Source organism: Alligator sinensis, unplaced genomic scaffold, assembly GCF_000455745.1.
Source record: "Alligator sinensis unplaced genomic scaffold, ASM45574v1 scaffold824_1, whole genome shotgun sequence".
Lineage (NCBI taxonomy): Eukaryota > Metazoa > Chordata > Crocodylia > Alligatoridae > Alligator > Alligator sinensis.
The window spans coordinates 898268-918311 of NW_005842463.1; the positions used below are offsets into that span (position 1 = coordinate 898268).

At 44.6% G+C, this 20044-nt stretch overlaps 1 protein-coding gene across 3 annotated transcripts in view; it reads left to right on the plus strand.

Annotated features, from left to right (window-relative positions):
• Positions 1-1001: 1001 nt before the first annotated feature.
• Positions 1002-20044, plus strand: part of ENPP3 (ectonucleotide pyrophosphatase/phosphodiesterase 3) — an 80675-nt gene continuing 61632 nt past the window's right edge. For all 3 annotated transcript variants that reach the window (XR_003095754.1, XM_025212452.1, XM_025212451.1), the window contains exons 1-3: positions 1002-1236; positions 6773-6851; positions 16164-16286. Coding sequence is in view for 2 of the 3 variants with exons in the window: in XM_025212452.1 (XP_025068237.1) it covers positions 1120-1236; positions 6773-6851; positions 16164-16286 (319 nt within the window). In the remaining variant the exon portion in view is untranslated. The remainder of the gene's footprint in view (positions 1237-6772; positions 6852-16163; positions 16287-20044) is intronic.

Here is a 20044-nt window from a genome sequence, read left to right on the forward strand (position 1 = left end):
GGGGAATGAGCAATAGGGCTCAGCTCCCTATCCCAGCTCCCCAGTCCCAGGTGGCAACACCTGGCTTCCCTCCCTCATCTGGCAGGCAGATCGGGGGCCTGCAGCCCCAAGAGGACTGGCACAGCCCCTGCCATCCTCCCGGGGTTGTGGACCCCCATCTGCCTGCCAGATGAGAGAGGCTGTTTTGAGCTTCCCCATTATAGTGTATGGGCTAAACGGCGAAACAGCATCACTGTTTAGATGAAACAAAATGAAACAGCGGTTTCTAATCAAAATGAAATTCAAAATGAAACACTGTTCTGTCAAAACCTTGAAACTCAAGTCAAAAAGGAATGGAGCCATTTCATACAACCCTACAAGACACCAAACTGTATTTTTTTTAAAGGAGAAATCTCATGGTTTTTTAGCACCTACATTAGTTTTGGCAATACACAATGTTTTAGCTAATATAGGTTTTAGCACCTTCATTAGTTTTGGCAATACACAGTGTTTTAACTAATACAGGTTTTAGCTAATATAGGATGCTGATAGGTTTTGACTGAAACCATAGAGGAAGCATATCTTAAGGAGGACTGGAGAGAAGGGAAGGGAATGGCATAGTACAGAAAAAAGACAGGAGTTCAGAATATAGTGGCATGAAAAAAGCACAGTGATATGAGGTAGAATTCAATATCAGAATGCTGTTATATAAATCTGATTTGACAACATTTTTTAATGCGATTCTGAGAATTAAACATTGCATACTGAATTAAGGAAAGGGTTTTAATCAAGAGTTTGCATTTCACTGATACCATTTTGTGTGTGATCACTTTGCTGCTTCAGATTTCCAACAATTGCCCTTATCTTTAATATCTCACACACACACACACACACACACACACACACACACACACACACACCATGATAATGCTTTTCAAACTTTGACCTTACTGAGTAGATTTCACTGTTAATGTGACTTTCTGTAACCCTATCACTCAAGGACTATGACCTCATTACAATCCTGAAATCAGTGACAGCCGTTCAGTTCACGCTCATGTGAATGTTAGGAGTAGCCACACTAAAGAAAAAAGAAACAAAGGTATATAGCAGAGTCAGAAGTAAGAGACAAATAACAGCCAAATGTCACCGGACAATGAAAACAGCACATTTCAAAACAGCACGATGGAGTTGGTGGAATTAGAAACAGAGCAACCTGTCAAGAAAAACACACTTTTGAAATACAAGATACTAAGTGGAGTAAGTAATATCTTTTCTTTCTTTTATTCTTTAAGAATTCTCAGTTGTTATTATTACTTGATATACTTTACATTTGTTGGATATAAGTTTAATTGTATTTTATCTAACTATGAATCTATACAAGAAATACTTGGACTTGGGGTTGAATTTAAACACAGAATGAATAAGGTAGTACATTCTCTCACCCTCTGTTGTAACGTTGTTTTGTTATTTGTTTTGTCCTAGCAACCAGTTAGACATATATTTAATTTTTATATGTTGTATTCCTGTTTAAAATGAGAAAAAATAGCTTCTTGTGTCGGTGCCTAAGGTGGCTACATTTTAATGTTGTTTGTATTATTAAGATACAACATTAGCAAATCCTAATAATCAGACAAGGCACTAGTAAATAACATCCTGATGGTGAGGTATGGGGAAATGGCAGTGAATGGGGTTGTATATTGTATTATGCAGCTCCAAACATTAAAAAATATTCTGAATTACTCCCTCCCCTAATATTATGATATTGACTTAAAATAATGAGATTGTCTTATAAATAATAAATCTGGAATTGTTATTAGCTTTCTGTTTTTGACCCTTTGTGTACACTCAGTGCACATTTTCAGGCTTTTGTTTGCAACCACAAAGGCAAGACCTTTTTTTTTCAATGAAAACTGAGATTTTCATGTAATCACTAGTCTCTGAGAGCTAGGACTTGAAAAACACCAAATATTGAGTTAGGAAAACTGGGGGTTTCTGAAACTAGAAACTTCAGTTATAATAATAAAAACAAAGCTATATAGAAAAGTCTGAATGACAGTATACACTGCCACAGAAAGCAATTTATGACACTGCTCAGCATTATCTCAACAAAGAGAACAACTTCAAACAGGACAAAACAAACCATGATTAACCATATAGTGTGACTGCATAAACTGTGATGACAGTTACAATATTAGGAACCAAAGAGGAATCAGGTCCACCAATGCTTGTTCTTTTTAAGGAAAATCAAATCTATTTTCAATGACAATGTGAACAAAATAAAAAAATACAAGGGGAAGCTTAGTAGAAAAAGTTGAGTTACCAGGAGGTTTTTGAAGTAGAGCATAATTATATTCTAAAGTATCTAGTAATTATTCTTATTCTCCAAGATTACAGTGATAGCTGTTGAAAAAAATCCTACTGTAGGAGGATTCAGCCACTAAATTTCATTCATCATTGTTTGTGGATAAGGTATACACACTGGAATCTGTTAAATTAATAATGCCTGCCTCTCAATTAAATAACTGTTTTAAAGATATTTTCTAGACTACTTGTTCTTAACAGTGTAGCATATGTGCAGTGTAATCTGAGTTGGAGGTAATGCTGCATGTATACTTTAAGGATGAATGCCCAGACATTAAGGGTTTTTATGTAAATAATGCAATACTCTTTTTGCATATCAAAGGCTATGTATTACATGATTTGTATAAAGTGTATTTTAATTTGATACATGTAAATTTTTTTTTCTATTCCTGTCCCCAAAGCCCTCATCACAGAATAAGATGCTTTGCCACAGTGACTGTTAGACTTAAAACATCAGCACACTTTTTATTAGACTTTCAGATGCCTTTAAATCTTAGTGATAAAAAATTGGCAAATACGAAGCAGAATTTAAAGACTAAGCCCAGGCACCATGGCAAAAGGGCAGGAAATGCGTTGTCCCAGAGGAGTGCCCAAAATACTACAGGATCTCAGGAAGCTTGAACTATTTTTGCTCCTTTTTCCCTCAGGGGGTACTTTGCTTCCCTGCAAGCTACTCCTCTCCAGTTGCTAGCCTCATCTCTGCTGACCACACTTTATTCCTCTTTCTTCTCTTCGCAGTTATAGTGGCCATGAGCATTGGCGATGCATAGGGGGTGCACACAGGTGCATGTGCACCTCCTGAGATTGGCTGTGCACCCCCTGGAAGTGAAACCGGAAGTGCTGGCAGAAGTGCACTTCTGGTTTCGCTGGTTTCACCTCTGGTGGTTCCCGGCTCGGCCACTGTATTAGGACCCCCGTCCCCTCCATCGGCAATTTGGTGCTCCGACAGACTCGGGAAGCACCAGTCACCCATGGCCATGAGTCTGCCTCTCATGCCCCTCACCAAAATGCTGTTGGTTCCCTGGGGCTTTTCCCTAAGCCCTGCACTGCGTGCTGCTTCCTGGCTTGCTTACCCACTCATCCCTTACCCATACATGCACTCCTTCTCCCCTTGTCCACCTCTTTTGGTCTGGCTGATACGACCTGCATCATGTTTCTGAGACATACATATATGGTTAGAATTTACTTCCAGCCTGGTCCACTAGGGCCTCATCTTGAAGACCCAGTGGGCATGCTGTGTGGCCTATCTTTTTCCTCAACTGTTTCAAAGAAGGAAAGTGGGTAAGGACCCATGTTCAGAAGATGATGCCTGAGAGAAAATAATTTTAGTACTGAGGAACCTAGTGTGTGTGTGTGTGTGTGCGCGTGTGCGCGTGTGTGCGCGCGCACACGCATGGGTGCGCGTGTCTATACCATATATTCTCCCATACAGCACTCCTTGGAACATAATGCACACCTTGTTTCTGAAAGGCAAAATGAAGAAAGGTCTTTCCTTGCAGTATGTAACAGAGTAGCAGCAGCTACGAAGCTGCTGCTACTCTGTTACATACTACAAGGAAAGATTGATCTGTTCTCTGTGTATCACTGCAGATTTTATTTTAGGTTTCATCCAGTAAGTGGCAGAACCTACACTTTCTGTATTCCTTATATATGATGCACATTCATTTTCCAGCAGCTGTTTTAGGGGGGAAAGGTGCATGTTGCATGTGAGAAAATATGGTGTGTTTATATGGGCCTTGCTGCATGTTACACTTAGGACATATTAACTGCACTTAAAACTCTAGCATCTGAGCATTCAAGCAGTAAAATGCATCCTAAAATGCCATCACAGTGTAGCAAAGCCGGCACTTTTCTGGCAAGCGGTACTTCCAGTGCAGTTGGGGGCTCTGGAACTGACAAACAGCTGCTTGTGGTACTCAGCATTGCATCAGAGCCTTAAACAAGCTGTGTTGCATTGGTGGGCCTGGGACCAACAAACAGCTGTTTGTCACTCCCAGCCTCCATAGCACCCCACAACACACTGGAATCTTCAAGGGCTCCAGCGCTTAGGAACTGGTTTTTTTCAGTCATAATAAGCATACTGTGTAACTGCTCAGTTTGATGAAATACCCATGGAACATGGGAGGAATCAAACTCAAAGTTGTTAAAACCTATACGTACTTGGGTATGATGTTTACAGCTTTTCCATAATCGAAACACCACATTCAGTTGGTTAAAACTAAGGCAGCCCAATTGGCAGTGGCTATAAAGAAATTTTATGAGATCACCTCAGGACGATCAGTCCAAGCTCGCATATTAGCGTATAAAACGAAAGTTGTGTCTCAGATTCTATATGGAGCTGAAGTATGGGGTTATGCTGCCATTAGTGATGTATACATACCTCAGGATAAGTTTCTCAAGGCTCTTCTGGGTCTTCCTCCTTCAACTCCTGCATCCTTCTTGAGATTAGATACAGGATTAGATTCCATTTTAACTAATATTATTATTAGAATGTGGAATTCTGGTTTAAAAACCTGCCTCTTCTACCGTCTTGCTTGCTCAAATTGTACTATATAGAAGATTTCAATAATCCCTCTTCTCTTCAGTCTCCCTGGCTAGCTTTTCTTTCCTGTACTTTTGCATTTTCTGGGCTGGGACATTATGTCAAAGACAGTGAAAGACTCTTCTTCTTGATAAAAAAGGTCTGGGTTTTCCAGAGGTTCCAAGCTTACCAGAATGATTTTGCAATGGCCAGGGCTACTTGCATCACCCTTCAATCTAATTACCAAAGAATACGTTGGGGGGGGGGGGGGGGGGGTATTTACAGTAAACGGTGAACCTTTTTGACTAGACTCAGGATCAAACAGATGCGCACAGCTGTTTTGGCTGGACATAGACTTTCCATTCCAAGGGCTAAAAGATGTTTCCCAGCCTGTCTAGGAGCTTTGGAAGACACTATTTATTATGTCTTACAATGTCCTCACATAACGACATAAGGAGAAAGTATTTATCATGGTTCTTGCAGAAATTAACATACTTCTCAAATAGAGAGAAATTAATATGGCTTCTCCAGCAAACAGATCCATACTTAGTAAACCGCCTTGCAATTTTTGCTTACAAGGCTGAAGCGATTAGAGTTAAAAATCCTTTACTGTTGATATGACCGATAAACTTATTATTATATTTGTTTTTTATTGTGATAATTGTGGACCTATGCACAACATTTTTATAGATTCATGATCTGATTTATCACCATGTTTGTACTTGATTACGTTAATTCCAGGAGTAGGAATAATGCTTTTATAATGATTAGCCCGATATGATATGATATGATATGATATGGGCATTTCTGTTATTTTTGTTTAAATTTATATTATGGTTGTATGTCTGGTTTTAGGAGCATGACTTTCAGCCAGAATCCTTAATAAATTGAATTGAACTGAATTGCAGCACATGCCAGAACCAATTTGGGGTGCCCCAGCATGCAAGGAGAGTCCAACATGGTTCTGTATGCAGTGCACACTCTGGATCGGCTCACTGTGCTACATGCAGTGCATGTGCTGGGTCTAACCCTGTATGCAGCTGTGTCAGTCCTGGTCCAGGGCCTAAACTGCATGTGGTACATGGGATCAACATGGGGGGCGTGTACTGTATGCGGTACCTGAGCCATATGTGGTGCCTGCACTGGACTGGTCCTGCATGCTAGCTCTGGTGTGCAGTGATGGTCTGTGGGCCCAATCCAGGCCTGGAGACAGCTCATAAGACCAGTTTGTCACCAGTGCTGCATGTAGTACATGCCAGGCTGGCTTCTCATAGCTCATGCAGTCTACACGGAGTTGGGCCTAGAGCATGATGTCTGCTGCATGTGGGGGTGGTCCAAGACCTACAGGCCAGGTCCTAGGGTGCCATGGGCTGAATCTTTTGAAATTCCTAGTTTAAATAAATTGTGTTGAAAGTGTAATGTGCAACGAGGCCCTGCGGGTGTTTTTCTTTAAACCTAGATTAAAATATTTGGGTGTGTGTAAAATATACCTTTTACAAATTGTACAGGGTGGATAGCATGGGTTATACTTTTCCGGATTAAGTATAATCATTTCAACCCTGGTATACATAACCTGGTTTACTGACAATTGCCTCTTTCATTGGTATGAGGAAACATTTTCCTTCCTTCTTTTTTTGCAAGTGAACGTATTCCTGCTTGCCACATAAAATTGGGCATGGGCTAAAAGGAAAGTATTTGGGTGACAACTTCTTGTAAAAATATAGGCAGCTCATCAGATTTTATTTTTTACTTTCTCTCAGATCTGTTCTTCCTTTCATATCACTCAGCTCAAGATGTCCCTTATTTCCAAATAAGTTACTTCCCATTATACAACAATTGATGTATAGTTATATATATATATATTATAAAGATAATGACACGTTTCACAGCATGTGGATTTTTTTGTGACAGGTTCTCCTGGTTTCTTTGGTGGTTATATCGCTTGGACTAGGTTTGGGACTAGGACTTAAACGTGAAGCTCAGGTGCAAGGTATGTCTACTAGCAGCCATTTTGGCCTTGATCCAGCAATACACTTAAGCAGAGGATGTTTTATAATTATTTTTAAATTTTAAGTTCTCGTTAGTTGTGGAAATAATATTCTAGGCTTTTCAAATGTGCAAAATAACAATAAGACACCTAAAGTTGGTGGGTGCTTTTGAAAAATTATTCCTTAATTGTTGTGTGTGAATTATTTTCCTTCTTTAAAGTATAATACCTGTTTCACAAAGGGGCTGGGAATCTTACTTTAATAACGCTTCTAGGCAAGTTGTGCTAGAAATTATAGAGCATTACTACACAGATATACTTTGTATAGGAGCCTCTTAAAACCCTGGTTATTAAATAGATGCAATTTCATTCAATTGGTTCATACCAGACCTGTTTGAAGATTTTCTGTCAAAAATACAGTTTTGGCAAAATTGTAAAAAGTCATTTAAAAATGTTTGACATTGCTAGACAAATTTAAAAAAAATATATATTTTATTTCAGGTAAGGTCAACCCCTCTCTGCTCCCCCCCGCCAAAAAAAAATCAGTTTGGTGAACCAAACTTAAATCTTTCCTTTTGGGGAAGATTCATGTTGATCTGTGTTCATTTGAACTCCTGTAGCACCTGCTCCTACTGCTTTCTATTTTCTGGACTACATAGCTGGACTAAATATTCCACCATGCAGCATGACTCCCATTATGACTGATTTATATAATCTTGTTTGGGAATTCAGTTTATAGTGAAGAATGGAATACAAGGGTTTATGTAACAGCTTCCAGACATTTTTTTCCTGAATATCCTGTTGTTTAAAGTGTTGGCTTTTCATCCTTATTCAGTTTTAAAATAACTGTTGAAACATCAACATGTTCCATGTAGTGGAAATTCTCATTTTTGATCAGCTGTAGTTAAGCGTCTACTGGAGTAAGGCTAATGAAGATGTTTTAGTACAACTTTGTTTTCTGGTAATTGATGATGTTTCAGATTTTGGTTGTTTCCACATTTGAACAAAACCAAAAAAAACTCTTAGAAATTTTTAGCAGGATTTTTTAATAACTTGTTTATTAAAAGAAGTGAACTTCTCAATGTAGTCTCTCTTCAGTTACAAGTATCCAGAGAGACTTAAGCCAAGAAAGCCTTTCACATGTAAAAAAAAAAAATAAAAACAAATGAACAAACAAACAAACAAACAAACAAACAAAATCATTGAAACAAAATGCACAAGTTTCAAGCTGCAAAGAAAGAGCACATTTCAGTGAAAAATGTTCTCACCATTGTTAGTGCAGTCTCAGCAACTGATAGGTGCATTTACAGCAGATCTTGTTTGCATACCTCCAAGACAATAATCACATGGGTTTTTCATACAATGAAAATGCGGAGCAGTTCTGAGGGACTCCTGCTGTTCCCCAGGAAAATAACCAAAATAAGAGATCTGCAATGTATATGGATGGCCAGCCATCTTTCTACATGTGGCACAGACTTCTGGAGTCTGTAGACCAGTGGCCCTCAATCAGGCTGCTCCAGCACCCTGTGGTTTCTTGAGATCCTTTCAAGGGTCCCGTGAGGTGCCACACAATGTTAACACTGTTGGGTGTGCAAATATGATTCACAAAATAAACCTAGAGATTTCACATGGGAAGTCATAGTGTTAAAAACATTTTGGCTTCTCACAGATGTCAACCCCCTGCTCCCAAAATGTCACTTTAATTTTGGTGTGCCCCTGCACCAAGCTCAGTACATGCCTGGAAGAATCGCTGCATTCTATCAATTGATTGTGTCCAGCCCATGGCGGCTTCACAGCACTCCACTGCACTGCTCTGGACAGCAGTTAGCATGGAGAAGGGTGGTGGCCGAACCCTGCCTGCTCCCACCTGGACATTTACTTTGGGACACTTACCAGCGCACCATGTCGCGCCAAAAGGAGGAGGTGGGACCAAAGTGGTGTGCTCACGGACCACGACTCCTTAGAGGGACCATTGAATGGGAGCAATCATGAAAGAAGTCCTTGAATACTTAAATTTATCTAGCAGCTTCAAAACCATTATCACAAGATTGAATATCCCAACAATTTTGTACAGCAACCCACACAATAGTGTCACTTCATCTTTTATAAGCAATAGCTGCAATTAAATGAGTAAGAGTAAAGGGCATGATTCACAATGGCCCTGTATCTTGCGTTTTCAAATACACTAGCACAAAGTGGATGTCAAATGCTGATATTTCTGATCTGGTAATATTTTATGCATGTGTAATTGAATCCACAAGGTGAAAAGAGTGAAGAATCAGACTCCAAATATCAGGAAGCATTATGTGGCAAGTTGACAACACAGAGCAATATTTGGCTAGGTCATTCAAAGTAACTACTGTTTATTGTCAACCATTACAAAGATTACAATGTTTAAGAAGGAAATAGAAGTAGGAAAGAAGCAAGAAAGATTGTAAATGGGGGAAGGAAAAAAACAAAACAAATTTAATATTTTACTACAGGTGCATTCATAGTTTCATAGTTTTAGGGTCGGAAGGAACCTAATAGATCTTCTAGCCCGACCCCCCGCCAGGGCGGGAGAACAACAAAAGAACCCTAAACAAAAAACGGGACTCAAATGAGTCCAGCCAGGTAGGTATCCAGCCTCTTCTTAAAGATCCCCAGGGTAGGGGCCAGCACCACCTCCCTTGGAAGTTGGTTCCAGCTCCTAGCCGCCCTAACTGTGAAGTAGTTTTTTCGGATGTCCAATCTGTACCTCCTCTCCATCAACTTGTGCCCATTACTCCTTGTTATGCCAGCGGGGGCTAGGGGAAACAGCGTCTCCCCCAAACCCTTCTGGTTCCCCCTAGTGAGTTTATAGACGGTCACCAGGTCCCCCCTCAGCCTTCTCTTGTGGAGGCTGAATAGGTTCAAGTCCCGCAGTCTCTCACTGTAGGGTCTGCCCTGTTGTCCCCGGATCATGCGGGTGGCCCTCCTCTGGACCCTCTCCATGTTGTCCACATCCCTCCTGAAATGGGGCGCACAGAACTGGACACAATACTCCAGCTGCGGCCTGACCAGCGTCGCATAGAGGGGGAGGATCACCTCCCTGGCTCTACTCGAGATGCACCTGTGGATGCACGACAAGGTCCGGTTAGCCCTGCCAACCATGACCTCGCATTGTCGGCCCATGTTCATCTTGGAGTCAATAATGACACCAAGATCCCTTTCCGCCTCCGTGCTCTCAAGTAGGGAGTTCCCCATCGTATAAGTGTGCTGCTGGTTCCTACTACCCAAGTGCAGCACCCTGCACTTGTCCGTATTGAAACACATCCTGTTCCTGTTTGCCCACCCCTGTAACCTATCCAGATCCTTCTGCAATCTCTCTCTCCCTGCTAGCGTGCTCACCTCCCCCCAAATTTTGGTGTCATCAGCGAATTTAAACAGGTTGCTTTCCACCCCAACATCAAGATCGCTGATGAAGAAATTGAACAGCGCAGGCCCCAGGACCGAGCCCTGGGGGACTCCACTACCCACCTCCCCCCAAGTCGAGTATGATCCATCCACCACCACCCTCTGAGTGCGACCCTTCAGCCAATCTGCAATCCATCTGACTGTGTAGGCATCTATGCCACAGTCGCCTAGTTTATTAATTAGGATGGGGTGAGAGACGGTGTCAAAGGCCTTGCTGAAGTCCAGAAAGACTACATCCACCGCGACACCTGCGTCCATGGCCTTTGTGACCTGATCATAAAAGGCAATCAGGTTGGTCTGACATGATCTCCCCCTAATAAATCCATGCTGATTGCCCCTGAGCATCATTTCTGATGCCGGCCCATCACAAATGTGCTCCTTGATGATCTTCTCAAAGAGTTTCCCCAGGATTGAGGTAAGACTGACGGGCCTATAATTGCCCGGGTCCTCCCTTTTCCCTTTTTTGAAGATGGGGACCACATTAGCTACCTTCCAATCGTCTGGCACCTGGCCCAAGCACCACGATCGCTCGTAGAGCCGTGCCAGGGGCCCTGCAATAACCCCAGCTAGCTCCCTCAGCACCCTGGGGTGGAGAGCATCCGGACCCGCTGACTTGAACGCGTCCAGCCCCTCCAGAAGCTCTCTAACCCGGTCCTCCCCAACCTGAGGTCTGAAGGCGATCCCCTCGCGTCCGGCTTCTATCACAGCAGGGAAGTCCCGGTCCCTGCACAAGAAAACGGAGGTGAAGAATTGGTTAAAGAGGTCCGCTTTATCCTCTGACGCAACCACCAGATTGCCCCGCATATCCTGCAGGGGCCCCACATTACCCGGCGCCTTCTTCATCCTCCCAATATATTTGAAAAAGGACTTTTTGTTATCCTTAATCCTGGACGCTAATCCGAGCTCTATCTCCGCCTTGGCCTTCCTAACAGCCCGCCTGCAGGCCCGAGCAGAGGAGGTATACTCCTCTTTGGAGATTACACCCCCCTTCCACCGGGCGTACGCCACCCTTTTGGCAAGCAGGCATTCCCGGACACCCTTGGTGAGCCAGGGGGGCTTTTGGACACTCCTGCCCGCCTTGCTTCTTGTCGGGATGGACACCCCTTGGGCCCCGAGTATCGTTTCCTTAAGGAACGACCACTCCTCTTGGACGCTGAGTTCCTCTGCCCTCAAGGACCCCAGTTCCTCTCCCACTAATCTCCTCATCTCACTGAAGTTGGCCCTCCTGAAGTCTAGGGCCACCACCTTGCTGCGGGCCCTTGACACTCTACGCTGGATGGTGAATTCCAGCACGCGATGATCACTATTGCCCAGGTGGTCAAGAACCTGGAGGCCTCTTACCAGGTCGTCGCCTGCGGCCAGGACCAGGTCCAGCAGAGCATCTCCTCTGGTGGGACTGTGCACCTCCTGAATCAAGTGGAGGTCCTGCAACTCGGCCAAGAACCTCCTGGAGCGGTCCGTCCCGGCTGACTGCTCCTCCCAGCAGATGTCCGGGTAATTAAAATCGCCCATGACAACTACATCCCTTGCTTTTAGTGTCTCCGCAAGCTGGCCTGAAAATTCCCTGTCCAGCTCCTCCTCCTGATTGGGGGGTCTGTAATAGACCCCCACCGTCAAATCCCTCTCGCCTTGCCCCCCCTGGATCTTGACCCAGAGCACTTCAGCTCGCCCTTCCCCTGACCCCATACTGCTGGCAGAGGATGTGTAGTGCTCCTTGACATAAAGTCCCACCCCCCCCCCTGATACCCACAGGCATGCCAGAATAAGGAACATGGCTTTAAGTGAAGAGGTAATGTACAGGAAGAAAAAGTAACTATAGTATACTACATACAAGTAACTTTTTATATGTGGTTACATGTAGTTACCTGAAAGTCTGACCAAACTTATAGAAGTGATGCCACCAAATTTAATATTCACTTGTGCAAATACCTACAATGCAAATATCCAAATGACAAAACCAGCATGCACATGCTGATTATAGTTTAAAGCTCGCCGTACGAGATCAGCCAACCTGGGAGCGAGGAGCCACATGGCATCAGGGCTGGGGGGGTGGAGCAGTTCCCCGGAGCCAGCGGGGCCCACCCCAGCCCCAGCCCCCCTCCCTGCCTTGCGTTACCTTGGGGAAGAGCCACTGCCTGCCCTGCATAAGGCTCTGCTGGCTCCGGGGAACTGCTCCACAGGCTAGCCGCTCCAGGGAACTGCTCCGCTCCCCAGCCCTGACACCATGTGCCTTCTAACTCCCTGGGGTGATGCGGGGGAGTGGAGCAGTTTCCCAGAGCCAGAGCCCACACTAGCCCCAGCCCCCATCCCCGTCCCCCCACCTCGGGGAGGAGCCGCTGCCTGCCCTGCCCCGCATGAGAAACGAGGAGCTTACCTTCAGTAAGTGTCCCACACCAGCCCCAGTGCCTCCACCGCACTCCGTGCCCAGCTTCTCTCCAGGCAGGTGCGCAGCCTTTAAAAGTTTGCGCGTGGCAAGATTTTTACTTGTGTGCGGATGTGCACGCATGCACCTTACAGGGAAAGCTGCTCCCATTACATCACTTCTGTTTTTATATGAAAAGGTAGAAATACAAGTAAAGCAAAGTATTCTATATTATGTAATTAACTTAAATATTATGAACACTGCAGATAAAATTAAAAGTGAATGTAACATTATTTAGCAGTATGAGGTCTTCCATTTCAAACACCCATCAATAAATGGTTATATTTCTGACTTAGACACAGTATGTGTGTCACTCCAATTCAGGTTGGGTCCATTACACCTGTCCTTGTCCCTTTGGATTGTCCATAATCTGAAGGACAGGATATATCTATGTGAGCGCATGTGCGCGCACATGTGTGAAGTTAAAGCTATGATATTAGATTAAGTACATGTAAATGCATTAATTAAAAATCCCTAATCAGCCTCAATCCTCCCTTGAAAAACAACATCAAAACACTTCATAAAAATGGAACTTTATACTTTTTTTCCTCCATGAAATATGCAGCTTTGGAGGCAAGGGGGTCTTGAGAATTATTAATAATGGTCTCTTTTCAAATCTATTTTAAAGTTTTTATATGAAGTCCAGCAGTTTGCACAAGAATCCAAGTTTTGACAAAAATATTCAAGGTAATACTTTAAAGAAGACACAGATGTGGAAAATATACATAAGTTATATTATGGAGTCTCTCAGGAGAGAACCCATCTCAGTGGGTATGTCTACACGAGACACTTTACTGTGTCAGTGGCACAGTTTAATGTGCAGTAAGCGTGCACATCTACATGTGCATATGCTTACTGCACAGTAAACCATGAATGATGTGCACCCCTGGTGGCTGGGGTGGCAAGCGGCTACTGCCCACAGGCGCCGCTGACAGTGTTGGTGGTGCCTTTTTGTAGGGAGTGCACTGCCACGCTCAGGGGTTGCACATGCATCCCTTATGTCACCGGTGCAGTAAACTACACAAATGCAAGTAGCAAATTTACTCACGAGTAGTTACTCCACAGTAATACATGTGTAGATGCCAAACAAGCCTCAGGAGAGCACTCCTTGTCACAACAGGAAGAAGCACCACTGATCATATTTGTAGACACAAGTCTATTTCAAAAACAAAAATACAGATGTATCCTTTTCAAATGTATACTTGATCTGCTGTTTTTAAACTTGGTTCCATAATGTCAATTTCCAGCAAATTTGCTCCTGTTCAGCCCTGCCACTAGGGGTCAGCCTCAGCTCAACCCCAGGGAACCTCTCCTGCCCCACAGCCAAGGCCCCAAGTGAGCTGCACATATGCCAGTAGGGGCCAGGGCACCGGATGCGAGAGGCACTGGCCAATCACATCTTCCTGCACTCCCCACTGTAGGCCATCTGGATAGCTGCCCACAGACCCCCCACCCCCATCACCATGCTCACTGCATACACTCCTCAGAAGAACACTTTATTCTCCACAACAAACAGACCCCCCCACCCCACCCCACAGCCACTCCACACCCTGAGCATGCCCCTGCTCTGTGTCCCAGTCACAGCATGAGGAGCTGTTTGTGACAACCCTACTAACTATGAAACTATGAGAGCCAAGGAGTGTCTGACCCACTGTGCCCTGCTAATGATGGCCATGGTGCCTCTGGTACACCTGCACACCCAATGCTCTCTACACTACCCCTTCTGGGGTCTCCAGGACCTCGTATCCCTGCTGGGCTCAGGTGCCTACATGTGAGCATATCTGCCCCCACTACTCCCCCAGCTGACTCCAAAACCAACTCAAAGATGGGGGCTGGAGTTAAGGCACCCCTCCTCACCTTTCACCAGGGAGGTAACTGGCCTGGCATTTCCTGGGGACTCCCATGCCACCAGGAGCCCCACCAGGCCACCCTTCCCCAGCAAGGTGCAGTTTTAGGTCATGCACAGGACCAAGAGCCTCCAGTTCCTACCTGCAAGATGTACCCATGCAGCAGTTCAGCCAGGCAATGCTCCTGCCTGGCCACCAATAGCGAACTGCTCTGTTTATATAGGTACCCAGTGTTTTAAAATGGCTGCCACAATCAAGCATCTGCTGGCTGCTTGATGCAAATGAGAAGTTGGAAGTGGAATGTACCATCAGGTGCATAAAGCTAAGTACAAGCTACTTACTGATTTCCAGATGACCTTTAAGGTGTTAGATTATACCTAAAAAGCCCTAAATGGCTTAGGACTCCCCAGAGTGGGGGCTGTGTGACATTGCTACAATATGGCCACAGTGAACCACTGAATGTTGGAGAATTTGGTTCTACTTGACACTTGCTTATCCATAGGCATCTGATCCCTGAAGAGTTTTGTAGGCATCTGTGGCCTATCATTCATTCTGTTGCATGACTGTTTCTATTACCCAGCTTTAGGTAACGGGGAATAGATTTGTGTGAACCCCTTGTGTGCTATGGAGATGCCAGTAGTGGGTTCCTTGCATGCGAGCCCTGAGGTGCACAGGTGTGTTCTGCACTCAGTGGGTGAAGCAAATGGGCTACAAGACAGACCAGGGCTTCCCGAGTCTGACTGTGGTGCTGGTGAGTCAAGGTTGGGGGTTTATAGTATAGATCAATGACAGCTTTTGGTTTTAGGGAGATATTGTTGTGATTGCACATTCTCTGCTGTGTGCTGTTTGCCTCTTCTTCTTCTTCTACCTCGGAATCTCTTCACCGCAGTCTTACTCCATACCTGTCCCTCTTACCCTCTTCTCTGCTGTACTGACCCCCTTGCTTCCCTTTCTGACAATGCCATTTGTCCAGTTTTCTTACCATTTAGCTCCTCATAACTAAGCCATTCCCCCACAAATTATGTCATTGGCATTGTCCACAATGTTTGGATCTCTTTCCTGACCCTATTAAAATAGTGAGGTCTATGCACACAAAACTTATGTGCATAGACATAAGACGTGACATAAGACATAAGACATAAAACTTATGTGTTATGAACACAAACTTGTGTGCACATATGCCTGCTTAAATACATTTATAATTAAAATATCCTTTTCTGCCAAGATTAAGTTTACAAGAGCTCAAGCATGAGCTAAATAGTGCTTAAGCATGAGCTAAATAGTGCATTTTTTCCTCATAACACCGCTCATCATAACATTCATCTTTATTTTGATTTATGACCTTTTCTTGTTCCTAACCAAGTATGATTATTCAGCTGTATAATGAAGCATGGTGTGGTTGTCATCTAATTTGATGCAAATGGGTTCATATGTATTACATTTTGCTAAAATGTGTTGATAACAGATTCAGTAAACAGTTTTTGGAAATGATTCAGAACATTGTCCTTCGGACCCCTTGGCTGTGTTCCATGTCCCGTGCAAGTTGTATTTTAAAGGATGGATACACCTGCTACCTGTAGAGCTGAAAGATGCCTTATGTTTGCTTTTCAGTCAGCTGCAGAAGCAGATGTGATGAAACATTTAACAAAGACCTGGTGGGTTGCCACTGTGATAGCGGTTGTAAAGAACGTCAAAATTGCTGCTGGGATTATGAGGCTATTTGCCTGGAACCAGGTATGTCACCTCAAAAGTTATACACATCAGTCTAGCCTTTGTATTTTTCCTTTGAGTGTAGAACACAATATGTGTAGTCTGTTATTTGCTTTGTGACAAGTACTCCCCACACCTAATCTGCCTCCAGACTTGTTTTGATCTTGTCCTGTCATGTGATAAATTGGGCTGCTGACGGGCATTCATTTGAAGGCACAATAGCATCTGATCCACAATTACAACATCCGTGCCTCTTGCCATGCTACACCTGCATAGCAGAAAGCATGATTTTGTGATCAGGAGTCAGCTCTAATTTGTGACATACTTGTCAATTCAGGGGGATCATGAATCTGGACTTTCCCTGCACTGGCAATGTGTCCAATAATCAGCTGATCGACGGCTGGCTCTGGGGACTCACAGAGCTGATTTGAGCCCTTGTGTAGTTACCAGAGCCAGCCAACAATCAGCTAATTGGGGCCACCTGAGGGCACAAGCCCCAGAGTGGGCCCAGTCAGCCAAACTTCTGACAATCAGCTGATCAGGACTGCCCTGGGGATCAACTTCTGGAGAGGTCCTCACTGGCTGATTGTTGGCAGGATCAGGTCTGCACTGGGGTTCCAGGCCAATATGGTCCCGATCTGCCCTCAGCTGGCAAGCACAGCACCAGGATTCAAGCCCTGGTGTGGCCCCTGACAGACAAAAAAACAGTTGGAAACCCTGGTGCAGTCCATCTTGCCACACGTTCAATTTAAGGCAGGATGGAAACCAGTCATAGAGTTATTACACATTTTGTGTAATAACTTTGTGGCTGGTTTTCTGTTTTATTGCACCTTTAATCTTCTGCACATATGGCCAGTTTACACTGTAAGAAATGATTAACTGGTTAATTGTGTCTTAAGCGTACCATCTGCCTGTGCCTTGGGGACTGTTCTGTGTGTACCATTGATATGCAATGCTAGTTGTAATTGAATGTAATGTAACATAAAATCTATAAGGTTCCTCCTGAAGGATTTTCACATTTTGTGTTATGGAGGCATGTTCTTTTTAATCAAGAATATGGTTAGTGAAAACTTCAGTGTAAAATATTCAGAAAAATCCATTAAAAATGTACATAAAATCAAGCAAGCTGTTTTAAAGATAACTGAAGCACTTCCATCCGTTTGTCCAGATAAGGCACAGGTAAGAGCACAGCTGCTCTTTATGCCAGGGTAGAGAATGATGAAGGACCTATTTTGCTCTCACACTAGTGAAGTTACTGGGTAGATCTGGTATGCTGTGTTCTCAAGATGGTGCATCACACAGTATTTATATGGATGTGGGTAATGTGAACAGTAGGCTTTGGAAGTCTCTGTCTATTTCTGCATTTTATCCAGCATTTTCTGAACGTACATTTCCCTGACATTTACTGTGTATGAAGGTAGGGTAGATGCGCACCTTTATAGACTAACTAAATAAGACATAACTATGTACTCTATTTATTTGAATGCAAAATGACCCTGTGTGTAAGATGCCCCCCCCCCAATAATTCCACACACAGAAAAATTATACATTTATTATAATTTTCCATCTATGGAATTTTATTATTGGAGGGTCATCTTTAATTCACCCTCCTCCCCCGCCACTATTGTAGGTGGGGGGGGAGGTGATGATGGGGGCAGTAATGGGGCAGGTAGTGGGAGACAGACAGTGGAGGAGGCAGTAGGGAAGCATGTGGTAGGGAAGACGGGAGCAGTAATGGGGCAGGCCGTGGCAGGGAGCAAGCAGTGTGGATGCAGTGATGCAGGCAGTGAGAGAGGCAGCCAGCCTGCTACCTGCTGCCTGCCCCCTCCGCCCCACTTACTTCATGCTGTGCCTGCCTCCCCCACCCCCCACAGCCTCAGGTTGTCCCAATTCTCCCTTCCCCTGTTCCCCCTTCTCCTTTTTCCATGCTGCTTCTGCCACCCACAGCCTTAGGTCTTTGCCTCTCTTCCTTCCATCTCCCCCTCAGCCCAAAGTCTGTCCCCTTGCTTGCTCCTCAGTGCCCCCTACCCCTTACCTTTGCTCTGCACTAGTAGGTTCAATTACTGCAGCAGCCCAAGACATGGAGCATGGTACCAGCCTGGCCCCATAGCAGTGGCACAGAGCTGTCACTGCTGTTCCAACCCAGCCCTGAAGCAGCAGCACTATGCTCCATGTACTGGTCTGGAGCATGGATGGAGCCTACCAGTGGCGGAGTGAAGGTAAGAAGGGGAGGGAGAGGGAGAAGCGGCATGGAGTAGGGCAGAAACTGGGCTGGGGGCTACCGGGGAGGAGTGGCAGGATGTGCAGGGGCAGGGGTCAGGTGGCAGCTGTGGCTTTGGCTCCAGGTTGGGGCCAGAACTGCAGCTGCCTGTCCCACCAACTGCCTCAATTGTTAGGCAAGGAGATTTCTCCCCAGTATTAAATGCTGGTGGTGGGGAACGACCTCATCTAATATTTGAGTAAGTACTCAACTGTGGGATGCTGACAATGTGATGATGGGTTCTGGATGCCACCGCCTGGGCTGTCCATGCCGTCCTGGGCCTCCAGCCTCACTGCCTCTGGGCCCGCTGGGCCAGCCAGAACTGGTGGCAGCACATTGTCCAGGCCACCTGGGATGATGAGCAGTGCCTGGAGGCATTCAGGATGACCCAGGCCACTTTCCTGGACATCCTGGAGCAGCTCTGCCCATACCTGAAGTGGCTGGTCACCACCATGTGACAGCCCCTCCCTGCAGACAACCTGGTGGCCATCACCGTGCTGAAGCTGGACACCCTGCCAGCCTCCAGTATATATCTATCTATCTAGTTATATATAGGTAGCCAATTACCTCTCTCTTCTCATACACTCTATATGCCTCCTTATTTCTGTCTGTCTGTCTCAACTCTGCAGCCACTTTTGGCTTCTATTGGGTGCATCTACATGTGTGCTTTATTGGGCTAATTAGCTCCACAGTAAAGCATCACTGTCTACACTTGTGCCAAAATTAGGGTGCAGTAAATTAACTAACTCCACTGTAGAATACTGTTGGAGATAATACTATCCTATGGTGGAGTAATTATGTGCGCTGAAACACACATGTAAACAGTGATGGGGTTGGCTGGGGCATGAGGGTACTAAAGTGTGGGGACTGCCTACTGCCTAGCTGCTGTACTTCAGCACCTTTGTACCCTTGTATCCCAGCCGGCCCCTTCGCCACTGCCACCTGACACCACCACCCAGACTTTATTATGTTGCTTTAATGGCATGTGTAGCTGCATCGACTGAGACTTATAATAGGGTCATAAAACATTTCATCCTTGCTTTTTTGTCACTTGACGTTGAGAATATGGGTCTGATTCTTCTCTTAAGAGAGTTAGTATGACTTTTGCTATATCCTGAAGAACTACATTCAGAAAGATGCTGGACAAGATGCAAAAACAGACACTTTTTCAAGTGGACACTGAAGCCTCTTTGGGGTCACCAGTGTCATCTCAAGAAGTGTGGTGCCAGCAAAAGTCACAGTCAGGAGTTTCCAATGTTAATCTTTTCTTAAGAAGTGACCAGAGGCTTGGTTTGGTGGCAAAGAGTCAGCCAGGTTTATTGTTTACAAGTACAGCCCTACCACACTTTGGCTTAATAAGTACATCAGACTAGGTGTTAATGCATTTATGCCTGTGATAAGGTAGTTGGCACAACACCACACAGGCTCCCCTAAGCTGCTACAAAGTTCCTGTATTTTCCAACCCTCCATTTATACAGTGATCAAAGCAAGTTGTTTATCATATTATATCTGTATCCTGAAT